General features: G+C 36.6%; 1 protein-coding gene across 3 annotated transcripts in view; it reads left to right on the top strand.

Annotated features, from left to right (window-relative positions):
* Positions 1–20376, top strand: part of LOC106872579 (nicalin) — a 109104-nt gene that overhangs the window by 38538 nt on the left and 50190 nt on the right. For all 3 annotated transcript variants that reach the window (XM_014919613.2, XM_052970185.1, XM_052970184.1), the window contains 6 exons: positions 5709–5899; positions 6810–6954; positions 11479–11573; positions 15616–15699; positions 16814–16917; positions 19164–19252. In XM_014919613.2, coding sequence (XP_014775099.1) covers positions 5709–5899; positions 6810–6954; positions 11479–11573; positions 15616–15699; positions 16814–16917; positions 19164–19252 — 708 coding nt within the window. The remainder of the gene's footprint in view (positions 1–5708; positions 5900–6809; positions 6955–11478; positions 11574–15615; positions 15700–16813; positions 16918–19163; positions 19253–20376) is intronic.

Raw genomic sequence — 20376 nt, 5'->3', positions numbered from 1 at the left:
ATATATATATATATATATATATATATATATATATATAATAGAGCCAGAGTGAGAGGTGAAGGTAGAGTAGATAAATGGCAAAGAGAGTGCCGTATGAATGAGAAAGGAAAGGGTGATAGTTGAATCACAATGGAAAGAGTGAAAAAGCCAATAAGTGGCGTTTGAAGTGTGAGTATATGTATGTGTAAAAGAGAGGTATGTTTGCGTGCGTGTGTGTGTGTGTGTACAATGGAAATGGGATGGTAATGTTTAACACTGTAAATGTGTGAGTATATATGTGTATGTACAAGAGAACTATGTGAAACTTTATATATACATGTAAAGTAAAAAAAAAAATCGGAAAAATAATCCAGAATCCTTGTCCAGTACCTGATTGATCCCAAAATCTAATCAATTTGTGCCAGTCACAAGGCCAAACATCCCTGAAAGTTTCATCCGAATCCATCCAGCAGTTTTTGAGACATCTTGTCCCTGGACAATCAAACAAACATGACCGAAAACAATATCTTTGCCTTGGGCTATGTTGTTTATTTATAACAAAGATAAATCATTGAATTAGTTAATGTAAAATATATGCAGAAACTAGCCTATAAAGACACCAATTCATTTCACATAGGTACATCCAGTCTTTATTAGGATTTGTATGTGAGTGAAAATGCCATGTAAGCATTGGTGGGTATATTGATGGGTCATTATCTTTATATAATGTATGAAGGATAAGTCAGCTTGGCAGGGCTCATCTCTGTTCAGATTGTTGATCAAGGTTAAATGCCTCAACCAGATGTCCAGACTAAATTACAAGCCATCCATCCACCTATCTACAACAGTCACACATGATCCTCCATTAATACCTATTACTATTACTTAATTGAGATAAAAGAATAGTTACTCTTTATTTTTCTGCAATATGTATTTAAGTGCATAGTTAGGGATACTTCTGTTTAAATACATAGTAAGGTGTGCCTCTTCCACTATAGTTTTCAACTTCTTTGACTTTGGGGTCAACTGGAGAGCAAATATAAAATTCTTGATGCATATCACAAAGTTAAAATGTAGAAAAATACACAAGTTATTGTTTATTTTGTATTAATGATGTTGTATTAACATGTGAAACATTAGTTTCATGTCCTATGGTTGTGTTTTATGCTGGTATTTATGTACAATAGACTCTAATTTCCTTTTATATGTAAATCCCATTTTACATATAAATATGTTGAATGTTTTTTTAGCTAATGTTAGATGTTCTGTATGCAAATGCAAAACTTTCCAGTGATAGCTCCTCATATTGGATTTTTAATCTACAATCATTGGATATAGAAGCCAATTTTCTTTAGATAATTTCAGATCAACTTCAGCTGGAGTTACCACAAAAGGATTTTGAATTATAACAAAAAATAACAATAGTCCTTCTCTTTAGGACCAATAATTATCGAAACTGTACCAAACTCAAGTGAGGCCTCCAATGGACTATTCTCTCACATCTGGTATCCTAAACCATGTCCAGAAAAGAGCTATTCATTGAATTGGCATAAATTAGGCATGTCCTTGCTTCTGACCTGCAGATGAAGGAGTGATGCTCATTAGTCTAGGAGGTTAGTGTTAGCTAGTCAGAATGGGCATGAGTGATGAACAATGAAATGGTAATAAAATGAGGGTAACCTGAAGAAAGGGGAGTAGTGGCTTGCAGCATGGTAAAGCCAAATTTCAGGACACCATGCTCAGCATCCACTCCCTCTTGATGGGGACTCAGCTGACACCAAGGTATGTTGTCTGCATTCTTAGCTCCTCAATCCTCTCAAAAGTTATAACAGAGTACCCAGAGACCAACACATGTGGACTTGTCCAGGATGACTGAGACATTGACATACATGCCTCATTGACATACACCCAATGCTCTTCTTGAAGAATTGCTTTGTTCTGTCTAAGCTCCTTTTCTTGCTACACAGTGCACCATATTACCCTCTCAGAGACCGCCTTACTGATTTTGATAATACCATCTGGCGCTGTGCTGAACTGATCTGCAATATTAGTTTTGATAGTTCTAGCTGACAACAGGCTAAGCTACCTGTTCGATTTGGTGGCCTTGGTCTCGTTCCATATTGGACCTGGCTCTATGGGCTCTTCAGTCTCCTCCAACTGCACCCTCATTGGCAAGATACTCCACAGGATGGCTGAACCAGATGTAGCCTAGGAACTGGAGTCAGCCTTAGCCAATTGGACTGCTGAAGGCCTTGCCATCCCCCAGAATACTGATGTCCAACGCAATTGGGATGACATCAGATGCAAGTCCACTTTCGAGTGGTTTGCGACATCATTAGACCAGCATGCCTTGCCTGCCTCCATTCTGCCTCACAGACAAATAGCAGCCCATGGTTCAATTCAGTGCCCTCCTCATCTACCAGTACCCTTGTAGATGATGACTGCACTCATATTGGAGTAACCCAATGCCTCAGTCTTTACATGTGTGTGCCATACAAATGTTGTGGAGTGGTAGCAGATGAATTTGGCCTGCAGCTTTAGCATGGACTAATTCCCCTGACACACTGCTCTAAATGATATAATTAGAAAGGGCCTTGACACGACTGGCTTCTTGTCTCAACTGGAACCTGTAGTCTCAATGGCAAGGAGGGTAAGTATCCCAATGGAATTACCTTCTTGCCACTTGAGAGAGGAAGATCTCTAGTCTGAGACATGACATGCAGTGACATGTTCTTCGGCTCCAACCTTGTTGCATCAAATGCAAACCCAGGTGTCGCCACCAGTGACATGGAAGAGAAAAAAATCAATTAACACAGGGATCTCACTGTCCACTCTTAGTTTGTGCCAGCCGCTGTTAAGACATTAGGTGTTCTCAAATCCTATACTACTGATTTCCTCTGCAAAATTGAGATATCAGCAGCCCATCTGAGAAATGAGCCCTGCAAGGTGGAGTGGCTGCTGCAGTAAGTATTGCTGGCCATTCTCCACAGCAATGACATTGCAGTCATTACTGCGGGGTGTGGCTGAATACACCATTTGTTCCTCAGTGTGTGGCCCATCACTTCCACTTTCTACTGTTTTACTCCCCATTTTTTATTTCTTTTCCTTTTTTATCTTTTTTTTTTTTGTGTTTCCTTCTATTTAAATGATACAATTTAGAATGTGATTGGTTCTATAAAAGTACAATTATTTATTCATGTCAATAAGCCCTTTATTAAATACATATAGACCAGCCAGCCAGCCAAGCTGTATCATTTAAATGACTTGGTGCTGGTGTATGGAACATACACAATGGTGTGTGTGTGTACGCGCGCACATAGACAACTGATTTAGTAGCTCAGTGTGAGATTGGATTAAAGAATATTGAATTAGAAAGTCAAGGGTAAGTTGATAGTTGAAAGTCTACTCCCTCTAATCTGCGAGCTGTCTACTGAGTGAAAGCATCTTTTTAGCACTGCTTCCATACCACCAGCTTTCCCCTTCTCTCCTCCCCTGTTTACGAAACTCTATTTTAGCAGATAACAGCCTGGTCTGAATATTTTCTCAAGGGCTGTTTTTAAGAGACTTTTCTATTTAAATCCCTAGTGGTGGTAAGTAAAGTGTTACTCTGTTGCCCACCACACACCATCTCTAAATATAACCATTCTCTATGTACTGTGTATTCTGTCTACGTTGCAGCTACATGCATGTAATAACAAAAATACTCTTGGTAGTGCTTGTAGTATTACTACTACTTTCTCTGAATTTACTTCTAAAGTGAAACACTGAACAAGTTTTATGATGTCTATAAAATGTTGGGTTGAAACCTATTTACTATCTCTTGATATTACAGTGAAATAATCAAAGACAGAAGGAAATAGAGATGGAAGCTATGGAAGAATGGATAGAGCTTCAATTCAAATAAGCTACCTTGTGGTGTTTATGGAGGGTAGAATTGGTAGAGCACCAGACTAGATGCTTTGTGGTGTTTATGGAAGGTAGAAGCACTTGATAAGGCACCTTGTAATATTTTTGATAATTTTTGTTCAGATCCTTCCTTAGCCTTTCTTGATTCCTTTCCAAGGTTTATAAAAGAAGTCCTGAATCAATAAAAAGTTGTGCTCTTGCATGGCTGAAGTTAGTAAAAGAACCCAGAAAAGACTGGTGCATGTATAGTTGTGTGGCGAAGAAGTTTGCTTCACAGCTACCTGGCTTGTGGTTCAGTCTTATTGTATAGCACCTCAAGCAAGTGTCCTCTATCATTAACATTATGAATAAAATTTGGTAGATTGAAACTGTGTGGAAGTCATTCGGAAGGACTATTTTTTGGTGTTGGGTTTTAGTCTTAATCTTTTGTCTGATTCAGTATCAACGCCACCTGGCTTTTGAGTGACTCTAGTGGAGACTTCCCTCTGTTCCAAATACCGAGACCAAGTCTCCAAGCTTCTCTTCTTCTAACCAAGTCATTAAGCAAACAGCTGTTTAATGAAGATCTGGAAAGATTTTGAAATGTTTATTGTTATCTTAATTTTATCACTGTCAAATTGACAACAGGCTCTGTCACATTTCTCACTCCTTTGCCAAAAAGTGATATTACTCGAAATACCACTAATATGGTACCTTCACATCACTAAAGACCCAGCACTGCTAACAGTAGTTGACACTTTTGTACAGTAATCTATTTATCTTTTGTTTTCGTAAATTAAGAAGTGGGTGGATCTGATAGAAAAATAAAAGAGAAAATAGTTCTGCAGCAATATTTTAAAGAATTTATTCTAAAGCTCGTCCTTGTCAAGGAGACCTCTAATTGAAGTCCTCTAACCATTTTTTATTCAAACAATTTACTTTACACCTTATTCAGTTAGTCTTTTTATCTAATAGTTATGCTCAGTCTTAACTGAGCATTGACTTACATACATACATACATAGTGCTACTGCTTATCGCTCATTTAAACTGGAGCAAGCAAAGTTATGTGCTACATATGGTACGTATAAGGTTTGAACTTCTAGCAAGTTAATTAGCAATCTAGTACTTCTGTAACTTCATGGCCATTCTCAAAATAACAGAATGCTGAAACAAAAATATGAGATTTGATTAAATTTTGTTTTTCAATAAATGATAATTTTTCCTTGTTCTGATTCAATCATAAGTATTTAAGAAACTGAAATCAGTAGTGGTGAATGAGACATAATATTGTTTGTTCAATTCCATATTTTGTTACTATAAAACATAGCAATTAAAAGTTAATAAAAGTAAAATGTCTCATGGTTGCCATCTATAAGTTGAGCCTTGTCTCTAGAAATTGTAAACCACTGATGCACTGGTCTGATACTGAAGGAGTGTCTATTGTTGAACTGAGTCCAATATTTGAAATAGTCCTTGTATTCTTAATCTCTACTCTGTTACTGTGGTCTGTAGACTGACTCTTTGAGCCTATAGTTAATAACATTTATCAACATGGATTGCATGATCCTTCATATTTCAATATTTTCATCATTAAGCCCCCCCCCCCACCTCCACCTCCATTTTTTTAATAAATAGTATTCCTTTACTATGGCAGACTGTGTGTATGTTTTTTTTATCAAGCTGTTAAGAATGGTTGCATGCATGTTTTTGTGTGTAAGAAGTTTGTTTAACAGTCATGAAGATCTGGGTTTGTTTTCACTGTACCTTGGCTGAAACCAATAAAGGAATAGACTGACTGTTCTGACTAAAATATGTAAAGTATTTTTGCATTTTTATATTGTAGGATGTCGCAGTTCATTTGTAAACATGGAGGCTAGATCTGTTGATGCTAAGATGCTAACTCGTCGTTGTATCATAGTACGACTTCGGGAGCTGACAGTGGTTAGCTACAGAAAGCTAGTAAGCCAGAATGTGGGTGCTGTGTTGGTTCTTCTACCGGACTACTTCACAAACATCACAGTTGAGGAGAAAGAGGTCAGTATTGATTAATTGTTTTTACTTTATCATATCAATCAAGACAATAGAATGATCCAGAATTAATTAGTGTTAATCTGGTACTGAACAATCGTGATCCAGTTCTAATTACTTATGGTTGTGACTTGGTATTCATCAGTTCTGATTCAGTCATGAATATCTTCTTGCTCCCAAGATTTCAAGGGTTTGTTTCCTAGTTTAGTTCAAGAAGATATGGGATAAATCTCCTCATAAGTTAGACACTGATATATTACAGATATGATCTGGAACCTATTTCTCACAGGTGAACCTAGGCAATCTAGACAAGACAAAAAAAAAGTTATGTCTGGAAACTATGAAATATCCTTTCATACTGTTTGACAGGACTTAATGAGTTGGAGGACTCTGCTTTGGCATGATTTCTATGGTTAGGTACTCTTTCTAATACCAACCACTTTACAGGGTGCAGTTTTCATGGCACCAACACAAGTGAAAATTACCTTGAGCTTGCATGACAAAAGGCCTAAAGTATTTCCTATAGCTAAAGGAGAGTAAATGTGAGAGGGTGCAATGATTCTGAGTAGGTTAGAAATGGTAAAGTAAGATGAGAGGAATGGATTTATAATTGTGATAAAGTAGTAGCGGAGAGAGTAGCCGATTATATACAAATTAGAGTAAAGAGTATTGTGGGGAGAAGAGAAAGGATTAGGATCAGGGGTTATTGAGAAAAGGGAAGAGAGAGTGGGAAGGGTGATAATTGGTTGCAGTGGATTTTAATTTACCATCTATTTGCTGATAATTGCTAATGGTTTGGTATTGATTTATAGTAATCTAGTGCTAGTTGGTACTAATCTAGTAGTATCTCAGTTATGAGGATTTAAGGATTTAATATTCATCTAAATAGTTAGTCTTTTTTTTTTTTTTTTTACAGCGGCTGTATGGCTTGGAAAGGGAGCTTCTCTTGGAAGAAACTAATGTCCCTGTATTCTTTGCCTATGAGAGTGAGGCCCTAACCAATATTTACATAGATGTGAAGCATTTGTCAACTGGGGATCAGGCACCAAGTGCTCTAGAAGGTGAGTTGATGAGCTAGTGAACATTTTTTTTTTTATAGATCTTATATTTTCCCTCCAGATGTGTTCTTAATATCACTCAGAGAACATTTTAATTAGTAATTCAATAAAAAAATGAGCCTACTGTTTACTAACAGTTTCTTCAAATATCGATAAAGGGCATAGTTAATTACATTGACTCCGACTACTTGCCTACTCACTACTTTATCTATGGGTCAATGAGGAATGGCAAATAATAATAATGATGATGATAATAATAATTTTATGTGCCATCAGAGCAATGGATGAGGGAGACAATACAAAGACAGACATAGTGTGGGGGTTTACATACAATGAAATGATAAAAGAAAAAAGAAGTAGAAAGTATACGTGGCATACAATAAAACAAAGAAGAGAAGTATACATAATATACAACAGTTAAAAAAAAAATAACATGGGCCAACAAAAAAATCATTTTCTCTGTAGTCAAAAAATTTGAACTTGAATTAAGTTTTTTGACAGACTGAATCCAAAAATGACACACATTACCATCACGTTAAGATTTTAAGATATTGGATCCATAGAATTTCATTGTTTTTGCAAACAAGGTATAAAATAGAAACAGACAGAAATGGGTTTTTCTTCAAAACCAGAATGTTTTTTTTTAATTCTTCTGAAAAACTAGTAAATATCTTGAAATTTCTACAGACAAATTACATCATTGTTTATACCTAATTTCTCTTGAATTTGCTTTCGGATAATTTTCTTGAGTGCTGAACATCAGGAAGATCATGAGGCAAGTTTCAGCAGTAGTCTATCATCACATGCAAGTCTCATCTACTTTGATACTTTTGTTCTGTTGATGAAAACGTACTCGCTGTTTTGTCACAAAGATTTTCAGGGAATTTATCAAAGTGGCTGTGGAGACAGTGCAGCTTTATGCTCATATTTACTCCCAACATTTGGATGGTCACCAGTATGTTGTCAATATTTCAGCATTGTTTACTGCTTTTTAGTTGCCCAGAAAGTCATTTACAACTATTTCAAATGATTTCCATGCTGCTACTTCAATGCAATTTATAAAGTTCTCATCTTACATCAATTTTCTGATTTGAGGTTCATCAAATACTCCATTTTTTATGTTTTCATTGCTCAGACCAGGAAATGTGCTGCAGATATAGTGAATGCATGGTCTATCTTTATCCAGAACTTTAACAAACTGCTTCATAATGCCAGGTTTGATATGAGTGGAAGTAGGACAATTTTTCCAGTTGAACTAAAGGCTCTTCAACCACATTAAAAGTCCCTGGAACTAATATTTACTACGGTCATTCTTTGATCACCCAATGTTTTTCCCTGGCTCTGTTGTCCCACATACATAAAAAATTGACCAACTTTAAGTCTACACATATCATCCACTGATGGTTATGGTACTTAATTTTCTCTAGCACTGCTTTCACAACTTCATTATTATTTTTTTGCTAGATTTGTAGAGTGAGCAGTTTGAACAGAAACCAATATATTTCCATTATGAAGCAGAACACATTTCATATTCCTTTTCGAGCTATCTCTAAAAACGGTACCAGTCACTTGCATCATATTCTGTTAATCCCATTCTCTGAAGCAGTCCCTCAATGTTTGTGCAATACACTAAATCATTCTTTTCTGTGAAGAAAAGAAAAAATTCAGCATTCCTAGTGTGATAGATGATTTTGGTTCCTTCTTTAAGAAGGCTTTTTTCCTTTAATCATGACACAAGAACTTCTGCAGATTCTTTTGATAAATTTATGTCCCTAACCAAGTCACTGAGTTCATTTCAATCAAATAACTGGTCTGATGAGCTAGTGCCAGTAATCTAGATCATTTATGGCTGCCTCCAGCTCAGTTGATACTTCCTGGTCATCAAGCTCTTGAAGTTTTGTACTAAATCTCATAGGTAAACAAAGCATTTTTCTGAAAAATGAGGAAAATTGTGAAAACTGGTGGGGTTTGAGTACTTTGAATTCTAGACATGATGGTAAAAAAAATGGATTCCATTTTTGGATTCAGCATATCAACCCCCCCCCCCCCCCCCCCCTCCAAATGAGGTTAAAGTGTCCTGATAACAAAATGCCTGTTAGGTTGTGTAATAAGCACAATTTAGCTCACTTTCTGCACAGAATGCATACCTTATAACCACCCAATAAAATAACATGGTCACACATGGTCCACCAAAATGGCTCAAAACCTCATCCTTAATGACCAATGCTATTATGGCTGAAACTCCCACAATACACTGCTGCAATCTATTAATGTTATAGCAACCACACATCACATACAACACCACCTAACAAAACAACACGCGCTGCATTTGTTTTACCCAACTGAAAACACTGAAATAGCACCAGAAACAAGCTAAACCCCTTGGCTATGTTAAACTGGTGTAACATACTAACACAGATTTGCATTGCCCTAAAACATTGTTGCATACACCTGGTGATGCAGCAGAAATTACCATGAATCTATCAGAAAGATAATGATGACTACAAAAGTCTGGCAAAAATATAGTTAATTGAATCAACCCAGGAATACTTGATTAATTCTGGAAGATTAATAATAATAACAATGATGATGATAACAGTGATGGTGATTTCTAACCATAATAATTATATAAATAGTTGGAATACATATTGTGACAAATTTGATAACTTATTTTTTTGTCATTGGGATCTTTTGTAATGCTGATGACTTACAAAGTGCATTCAAGAAGTTTTGAGACCTTTTCACGAGAGATGTTTATTAGTTTTAAGAAGTACAAACTTTAATCTCCTTCAAAGTGGGAACCTCTAATTTCAGTGCACTTGCAGTGCTCCAGTCACTTCATGAAGGCCCATGGAAGTCCTTCAAAGTGAAGGTGCCCAGCACCCTTGTCACAGCCTCCTTCAGCTTGGGGAAACAACCAAAAGTCACAGGGAGCAAGGTCTGGACTATTGGGAGGGTGAAGGTCAGTTTTGATGCCATTCTCTGTGAAGTGTCTACTTCATACAAGTTAATCCATAAACAGTCTGTAGCATTTCATAAGTTTTGGTAATATTTTTGCCCAGTTTTACACAACCTTATTGCATAACCAGCTTTCAAGTTGTCTTCATGTCCTGATTGCATTCTGGAAACTAATCAGTTGTGACAAGCAGTGTTTAGTAAGCTGTGTTCAAAGTGCTATTACAGCTGTCTCCTTCAATCTGGAATGGAAAAAATAGTTGGTAGGCAATAATCTAGCAAACTTATACCAACCTCTACTCAAAACTTCTGGAACGCACCTAGTATTTTTTATAGCAGAATCTGTAGATGAGTTAGAGCAGAAATTCCTGATGGATGCAAAATTTTGAATTGAGATGCTTCAAAGTAAACTCTGTGTGTATGTGTGCACACGCAGGCATGTTGTGCAATTTAACATTTCAGATCCTTGCTTGGAAGTGTTACACCAAAGCTGGTGATATTTGTTGACATTTCCTGTTAACAAATAGTCTTGTAGCTTTTTTACTTATAAAGTTGAAGCAACAGGAATGGCAACCAGCTATAGAACAATACTTTAACACATGTTCATCTAACCAATGGAAAAACTGATGTAAAAGAATGAATTACCTTTCGAGTAGCGGACTGGAGTTCTATTGTGTATTGATATGTTATTGCCCCAATAGTAATGTCTAGATATACCACAGTATTGCCACACATCATCAATCACCATCATTGATTAATGTCCACTTTTGCATGCTTATAAGGGTCAGATGGAATTTGTTGTGGTAGACTTTCTCCAGTTGAATGTTCTTCTTGACACTAACCCTCATCTATTTCCAAACAAGGTAATATTTCTCCATGGTCAGACATGTTTTTACAGAAGACTGGAAACAAAGGATATTGTATGATGGTGACACTCATCTACAATTTTCATACAATGTCAAGACATAATACATGTACACACACACATGTGATGGGCTTCTTTCAGTTTCAGTCTACCAAATTCACTTACAAGACTTCAGTCAACCTAGGGCAATAGCAAAAGTACTTGTTGAAATTGCCATGCTGTGGGACTGAACCTGAGACTACATGGTTGAGAAGCAAGCTTCTTAACCACACAGCCACTCCATTAGTTTAAAATTACAAAATAGTACCAGTGGGGGCAAGGTGGCCAGGTGAGCTTAGAGGTGTCTGATTAAAATTCACTTTAAGTATTTTGTTGTACATTTCATCCTTTCTGTAATGTATAGACTTCAGATGATATAGGAATGTTTGCCAAGATAGACTAGTGTGTTGTCTAGGTGTCACTTCCTCTGTCAGCTATTTAACATCAGGAAACTTGAACTAAAAACTAGCTGTCAATCATTAGAACCTGGTTTTACATAATAAGATTTAGGAAATAGAAGTTTTAAAGTTTTTAAATAGCACATGAAACAATATTACAAATGTGTTAAGGTATAAAATGAATTATTATTGAATTAAAAAGTTGAAAAAAGCACTTTTTCAACAGTATCTGAATTGTCTTAATTTCATTTCTTTAATTTTTTTACCTAGCCCTGTTAAGTGCTGCTTCAGCAAATGGTTTCCAGATGGTGGTTAGTGGAGCTCAGGCTAAAGCTCTCCCAGATTTTCAAATCACTAACATTCAGGTATAGAAATATAACCCTTCTTACTCTTCTACTGCTTCCTGTTATTACAGTGCTGCAACACTACCATCACTTTTGTTTATATTTTTTTTTCTCTTATGTTGTTTATTAATTATATTATTTGAATACCATTATTATTATTCTTATGTCTATTTTCTCTTGGTGACATGGATTGGACGGGACTTTTTAAGGCTGAATGCACTTTTTGATGCCTGCCTTTTCAGTCATCGCTAAAGACATACGAGAATACTGTGTGCATATTCAAGAAACAAGAACACATGCAGTATAGCCAATTGTACTCCCCCACCACACACACAAATTAAATAAATGACGAGTGAAGAAGAAATTAGATGAACTATATGATGCACTGCACTCACAACTGAGTGCTTGTGTATGACCTTATAGCTTTATCGGACTGTCAAGAATTAAATGGAATTTTATTTAGAAAAGCATACATATTTAAAGAAAAGATCACTGTGGTAAAAAATATAGAAATGTCAGAAATGGAGTATAGAGTTAGAAGAGTAAAGCCACTCCCAGAAATATGGATAATTTTGTGTATATATATGTGTAAGCATATATGTATATTTTATATACATACATAAAACATAGAGACAGAACATGTTTGTTAAAACACATTGTACATATGACTGGTCATAATAACCCCGACAGAAAAAGGGAATGGAAACAGATAGAAAGTGATAGAATCGAAAAGCCAGAGAAAGGGAAATCAAAAGCCATTTAGGAGTGTATAAAACTGTCTACATAAGGATTCTAGTCAGACTGACAACTAAGAGGCTAGTCAAATGGCAAGCAAGTTCTTGGTATACAAATAAAAAGTGTATGCACATAGAGAGAAAGCATGCTGGTATACACATATATTCATATATTTATATATACATACGCACACATAGATATATACTCACACATACACATATACAGGGTGCATCAACTTTTTTTAGGTCATTTGTATGAATTTAGAAAAAGATGCATAGCTCATCAAATAAAACATGCTTGAAAACAAAAATTGTTACAAATAATCGTAAGAATTCTTTTATCTTGCCTGTTCATTGAATCCATTGTTAGCATCAATGACTACTTCAATATGGAGTGAGAAATGCCCAAACCAGATGATTTTTATCTATTTTGGATCTAATGCTGGTTATAGCAGGCTTGAGAGTTATGGTGTTATAGGAGTGTTGATTGACCTCTCTCTTGACAACAACCCATACATAATAGTTCATTGGATTAAGGTCTGGTGAGCTAGGAGGCCATGTGTCTGGGAGAACATGATCGTGAAGATTGGTACGCATCCGTGCTTGGATTGTCCTAGCCTTATGCGACAGCATGGAATCTTGTTGGGAGACATATGGTCTTCCGTTGCATACTCTGTCTATCCAGGACCTCACAACTTTCTCCATCACCTCATGTAGCCATTCTCCAAGTTTTCTGACTATGCCAAGATCACACAGCTTGTGACATATCATACCATGCTCAATTTTATCAAAGTCTTTTGCAAGGTCAAGATATGTCACATTCACATTTGAGTTGTCATTCTCTTCAAGAAATGGAGTTATTTTCCTTCAGGCTATTCGTTCCATGACTTTGCTGATGTGTGAGGTCAGAGAGAAAGCCCTATAGTTTTTAACTTCTGCTGTGCTTCCTCTTTATGGATAGGGCATATTATTCTCTCCTTCAATTCCTCTAGGAGCTTAACACTTGCAAGGATGTTCTTTAAGAAAGAACTGCAGTGGTTTTGCTAGGACTCATCTGCATGATTTGAGAAAGATTGCTGGAAATCCATCAGAGCCAGCAGCTGAGTTTGTGTCTACCTCGTGGCCAGTATTACATTTTCTTCTTTGATGTCAATGTAATAAATTTTTACAGCCTAACAGGGTAGTGAAGACACTTTTGAACTGTTTATTTAGTATTTCACGTATCCTCATTGGGTTTCCTGTGAGGGAGCCATCCTTTTGGAAGACGGGGCCCTTTCTTGTGTACTAAAGTTGTTTCTTTGGCAGAGTTAAAGAAAGCTTTAGGGTTTGACTTTATACTTTTTATAACCCAAGCTTCTTTATCTGCTCTCTTTTTTTATGGGATTGGTGCAGACTTTTCTCAGTTTCCATCATTGTTGTTTTCAGGCAGGTCTTTTCAGTATTTTGAGAATGTTTATTTTAGCGGTTTGCAGTCTTTACCTGTAGTCTCATGAATTTTCCTCTCCCTCAGGATCTCATTCTTGTGTGTGTTGGGACAGATTTTATGGCTTGCATTATGGACATGAAATATTTAAATTTCATGTTGATGTCTGGTGTGGCGAGATGTTTAGAACAATCCTGTTTGAGGATTTCTTTCTGAATCGATTTCCAGTTTGCTTTATGAAAGTTCAGACTGGAGAAATTTCAGGAGCTTTATATAGGTTGTATGTGTGCAACTTCTTTTGGGCCATACATAGTCAGCTCTATCATATTGTGATCTGAGACTAGCGTCAGCGTCACTTGCATGTTACGGATAATATGCATATTGTTTGTGAAACAGAGATCCAGTATATTATTTGCCCTGATTGGTTGGAGTACAATTTGTTCAATGAATAAAGCATTGGTAAGGTTGAGCAGCGACTCCACTTGTGCATGTTGGTCATGTGTTATTCCAGGGAACGTGAAACACTTGGGCCATCCCACACTGGGGAAGTTGAAGTCACCTCCAAGAAATACACTGATGTGTTGTTACAATTTAGTGAAAACTTCTATTGTGAGGCAGTCTTCAAACTTGCTTGTGTTATTTGGAGCATCCAGTGGGTGATATATAGTACATAAAACAATATCAAGTTGTCTTATGTGTACAATTTGAGTGTCACATACTGAATTTGAATATAACAACAGGACTTAGAGCATGAGATTCTCACAGATGTATACTGCAACTCCACCATGGTTCCTTTATCTTCTGTAAATTCATAATTCAACATACTTCAGTACCAACTCCTATATCAGGTCTATGATGCGTTTCCATGAGTGCTATACACAGAGTTTGATTGCATACAATGAGGTCTCTCAGGAAAGAGATTTTTGTTTCTTTCAGGTGCAACAGATATCTGATATTCAATAGAAATATTGGTGTGATGCATGTGCTGGTGTTAGTGGTGGCCATCCTGTATCTATCAACTGTGGTGGCATCGTATGGTGATGGGTGTGGTTCCAAGTCTGTGTTTGACATAGTCGGATCAGCTGCTGCACAATCTTTTGTACCATACACAAAAATATTTTTGTTCAGTTGCTGCCCTTTCCACATCTGTGTGAAGCTGGTTGTTTGAAGTAGCACACACTATGCCTACAAATCGTCTTTTAGGAGCATACAGTGAGTGATTTCTTCTTTGGTGCTTCTCTTTTGTGCTTCTTCTGGAAAGAAGTTCTGGTCCAGGCCCGTGCATGTATGGCAGGGCTTTAGATGTGCAGAATGGCAGTTTGTACCATTGTCTCTATGTCAGTAGTTTTCTTGCAGGTAAAATCAGCATATGTTGCCACTTTTGTATCTCCTATTTCTTTTTCCCACAATGTTGGTCTTCTTTTATGCTCCAAAGTTTGTTTTTTCTTTTATTTTGGAGGTCAGCCTGGGTTGTTTTTTTATCTTGGGGGATTTACTTTTTTTTCTTTTACTTTTTCTTGTTGCTCTTGGTTATTTCTGGAAGCTTTTGTTTTGTCTTCATTTTGTTTTTGTGTCCATTTTTCAGCCCCTCATCTCTCTGACTGTCTGCAGTGGTGGAGGAAGGGCTAGTGTCATTGATGTTGCCTTCTTTTGAAGGCCTTTTGATCATAGATTTGGCTTTGATCTTTTGAGGGTTTACTGGGCCAGAGAGACTTTTCTTTTTCATTTCACCATCTCCATCATTGTTATCCTTGCTGCAATTATTTCCCAGAATGGCATTTAAGATGTTGATGTGTGGTATAATCATTTTTAGTGCCAAATTTTGATGTCTTTGTTCATTCATTTCCTGTCTTTCTTGCTGCCTAAATGTGATGTTGTTGTTGTTATTGTTCTCCTCCTTTTACAGGGTCGGTTGGCAGGTTACGGTATTGAAGAACAGTTGCCCAGTGTCATCATAGTTGCTCATTATGATTCTATGGGTATTGCACCAGTAAGTACACTCTAACTATTTTCATTGTCATTATTTTTGCTTTTGTTTTGAAGGACTATATAAGTAAGGAATATTTTTTTATCTGTAACATTGTATTTTCATTTTAGTGTTGTTACTGTTTATTATTGTGCTGATTTCTGATCGAAGGGGTTCTATTCATGACCATGTATATGTGTTCATGTTTATATGAATGTCTAGATACATATATTTTGTTGTCAATATTTTTACATATTCTAAGGCAGCAAACTGTTAGGATTGTTAGCACACCAGGCAAAATGCTTAGCAGCATTTCATCTGTCTTTACATTCTGAGTTCAAATCAATTGCAGTCAACTTAGCCTTTCATGCTTTCAGGGTCAATAAAATAAGTACCAGTTGAGCACTGAAATTGCTAGCCTTGTGCCAAAATTTGAAACCAGTATTCTTATTGTCTTGTAATTTACTTAATACCTACAGCCTACACTTTGTATATTTGTACATCACATACCCAGGTAAGGTGTGATTTAGCTGCTATATCTAGTGGGTTAAATTACCTCGAAGTGGTTGTCCTGCTGGCTTGTGTTGTGTAATAAATGTTTGATATCTTCTAAACCAATTATTAATTTAATAGATTTGTTCCACTTCATTGAGCAAGCCAGTCAATTATATAGGAACTTGCTTTGTAGCTATTTTTATAGTTGTTTTACTGAGTAGTAATGGCTGGAACAATGGTTTGAAGTAGCCCATTGTTGTACCATTGAACTGTTCTTTTTCTGACAATTTATTCCATGTATCTGGTACGACATACAAGTAGTAACATTACTAGATGTTGTCATTTCTGTGTTGTACCACACATGAATAGGAATATCACTAAATGTTGTTATCTTTGTTGTATCACATATAAATAGGAATACTAGATGTTCTCTTTGTTGTCAACATTATTGTTCCATGCTTTACCTGACTGTCTGCAGTTTACAACGCAATGTCAATATAACTTCCCATCTACCATTCTCTCTCTCTTTCCACAGTATTTTTGATTCTATATCCAGTTTACCAATCAAATTTTAAAACTGAAATATGAAATAAGGTGAATTTACTCCAACCTTGCCTTATTGCTTTAATGTTTTACCTTTCAGGGTTTGTCTGAAGGAGCTGATTCCAATGGAAGTGGAGTAGTTACACTTCTTGAATTGGCTCGTCTTTTCTCCAAACTTTACACCAATTCTCGAACACATGCAAAGTATCCTTTTTTAAATTGCATTACATTTTTACTCTCATTCTGTATATTGGAGTTGACATAATGTTTCATTCTCAACAGTATGGTCAGCATCAGTCTACCTATCTGTGAAGTGCACCATCTTACTGTGTTTTACTGTTATCATGTCCTCTTTTTGTGCTGGCATGTTTTAAATGGGATGTTACAGTTTAAGTCGTTATTCAGAGTTACTGTCTGAGATACATCAGGGACATGTCTCACTCCCATGTCTCCCATTTTAGCATGGTTTCTACAATTGGATGCTTTTTTCGCATACCAACTAACTTACAATGTGTACTGGGTGTATTTTAATCATGGCACCAGTACTAGTGAAGTTGTCTTCTCAGTTTAATGCACTCTTCTATATCTATTTCTATATTTTACACAAAGGGCATCTCTAGGTACACAAAAGTAGCCCAACTAAGAACCCAAGCAACATGACAGTTCTCAGCTTTCATTAGTTTTTATCAGTGAAATTGATATCTGTGAAATTTACTGTGGAACCCAAGAACTTACCTTAGTCAATATGATGTAAGATGAACAAAACAACCAATAATATTGCAATGTGTGTATAGTAACAAGATTAAAGTGTGTCTATAGTAACAAGATTACAGTGTGTATATAGTAGCAAGACTACGATGTACAATGAGGAGTCAAAAATTATCCACACTTTCTCCATAACATACTTTTGCTATCGTTACACTGCTTACACTGTAAAGCCAGAAAGAAAAATGACGCAATCAGGCTCAAACTTCTGTCACATGACCAGAATAGTCAACTATAAGCACACATGCGCAGAAGGCAGGATGACAATAATAAAGATATGTTATGGTGAAAGTGCAGATAATTTGACTTCCCCTCATGTCTATGCTAACAAGGTTACAGTGTATATATAGTAACAAGATTACAGTGTACATAGTAACAAGACTATTGTGTTCTTAGTGACAGGACTACAGTGTATCTATTAGTAACAGGATTACAGTGTATCTTTTGTAGCAAGACTACAGTATGTCTGTAGTTACAAGATTACAGTGTGTTTATAGTAACAAGGCTGCAGTGTATCTATAGTAACAAGACTATAGTGTATCTATAGTAACAAGACTATAGTGTATCTGTAGTAACAAGACTACAGTGTGTGTGTGTGTGTGTATCCTGATGCAGTCCTTGGGCCCATTGAATCCTCTCAAACCACCAACCCATGCCTTTATGGAACATGGACATTAAATGTTAATGATTTACATATTTAAAACACTGTGAACTAAACAACATTAAACCATGTATATACAAGACACACTGATCTAAACAATAACAGTACAGTATGTATAAATAAATCACTAGACTCCTGCTGTCTTAGTCCACTTCGGAGCCCACTGACTGGGAGAAATAGGCAAACTCATCTTTCAGTAGTTCTCATTTATGATTCACATCCCACAGTCTACTTTGACCTCATAAGAATAAAAATTATACTGTTCTTCTTGGTTAATATTCTGTATGTATATAGTACAATGTCAGGGACAGAATAAAAAAGGAAAAGAAATCTGTTTCCTTTGAACAGTGGTAGGCTGGTGGTGCTATTGCATTAGTTATACAATAGCACCCACCATTACCTTGTAAGTATCAGTGGTTGTTTTTTCTTTGAAAGAAAGAAAGATGGAGTTTTTTCTTATATCTTCATATCTCCCTGTATTGTTAGAAATCAGTTGCTATTAACCCTTTTGTTACCATATTTCTGTTGAAATACATTGATTTTGTTTCAATTAAAACATAAAGTAACGAAAGAATTTATTAAAATAACTAGTAATTAATTTAGTCTTTGGAACATAGATTTACTGAGTAGTAACAGCTGGAACAATGGTTTGAAGTAGCCCAGTGTTGTACCATTGAACTGTTCTTTTTCTGATAATTTACTCCATGTATCTGGTATGACATAAAAGTAGTAACATCACTAGATGTTGTCATTTCTGTGTTATACCGCACATGAATAGCAACATTGCTAGATGTTGTTACTGTCTGGTACCATAGGGAAGTAGGAATATCACTAGATATTGTGTTACAGCAACACGAGTGGTTTGAAGAAGACTTGTATTAAAAGAGATAAAGAACATTTCACAAAGATATCTTGATAAAATGTGATTGTTAATAAAAGCTAAGCTTTTTAGGTTTTCTTTTTGTAATTTTGAGTTTATTATGTCTCTTTAGTTATTACCATGTATTCCTTGATCATGCAATAGATATAATTTGGTGTTTTTATTGACTGGTGGTGGTAAATTTAACTACCAGGGTACTAAACGCTGGATTGAAGACAGTCTTGAATCAACTGGTAAGTTACATACATAAACATAAGTAATATATACTGATAGTAATAGTGGATATTCTTATTCCTTAGACGGTTATTCCAACCGCTAACTCTACTTACCTATATATCATCATCATCATCGTTTAACGTTCGCTTTCCAAGCTAGCATGGGTTGGACGATTTGACTGAGAACTGGTGAAACCGGATGGCTACACCAGGCTCCAATATGATTTGGCAGAGTTTCTACAGCTGGATGCCCTTCCTAATGCCAACCACTCTGAGAGTGTAGCGGGTGCTTTTACGTGCCACCTGCACGAAGGCCAGTAAGGCGGTACTGGCAACGGCCACGCTCAAATGGTGTATTTTATGTGCCACCCGCACAAGAGCCAGTCCAGGGGCACTGGCAACAATCTCGCTCGAAAGTCTATTACACATGCCACAGGCACAAGTGCCAGAAAGGCGACGCTGGGCACAGGTGCCATCCCGATTTCGCTTTTGCTTGCCCCAATAAGTCTTCGCAAGCTGAGTTTCGTGTCCCAATGAAGGAGACGACGTTGACATGGGTGCCAGTTGTCGAATTTAGTTCGGTTTCGATTTCACTTGTCTCAACAGATCTTCGCAAGCGGAGTTTAGTGTCCAAAGAAGGAAGGTATGCATAAGTGGACTGGCTACACCCCTGGCAGAGGTCTTGGATTTAGGTCTCACTTGGCTTGCCGGGTCTTCTCACGCACAGCATATTTCCAAAGGTCTTGGTCAGAAATCATCGCCTCAGTGGGGCCCAATGTTTGAAGGTCTTGCCTCACCACCTCAGCCCAGGTCTTCCTGGGCCTACCTCTTCCACGGGTTCCCGCAACTGTTAGGGTGTGGCACTTTTTCACGCAGCTATCCTCGTCCATTCTCGCCACATGTCCATACCAGCGCAATCGTCTCTCTTGCACACCACAGCTGATGCTTCTTATGTTCAACTTTTCTCTCAAGATACTTACACTCTGTCGGGTATGCACACTAGTAGAAAATCATATGGATAAGTACTGTTTTTACTTTGCTAAATGATTTTTTACTATTTGAAAATAATATGTATTCTTGTTTTTTATATTATTCATTTGGTTTTTTTAAAAGATTATTCTTCGTAGATAACTTATTTAACA

This window comes from Octopus bimaculoides, chromosome 8 (genome assembly GCF_001194135.2).
Source record: "Octopus bimaculoides isolate UCB-OBI-ISO-001 chromosome 8, ASM119413v2, whole genome shotgun sequence".
NCBI lineage: Eukaryota > Metazoa > Mollusca > Cephalopoda > Octopoda > Octopodidae > Octopus > Octopus bimaculoides.
Note: the sequence above shows the minus strand (reverse complement) of the source record. Positions and strands in the feature narration are given on the sequence as shown.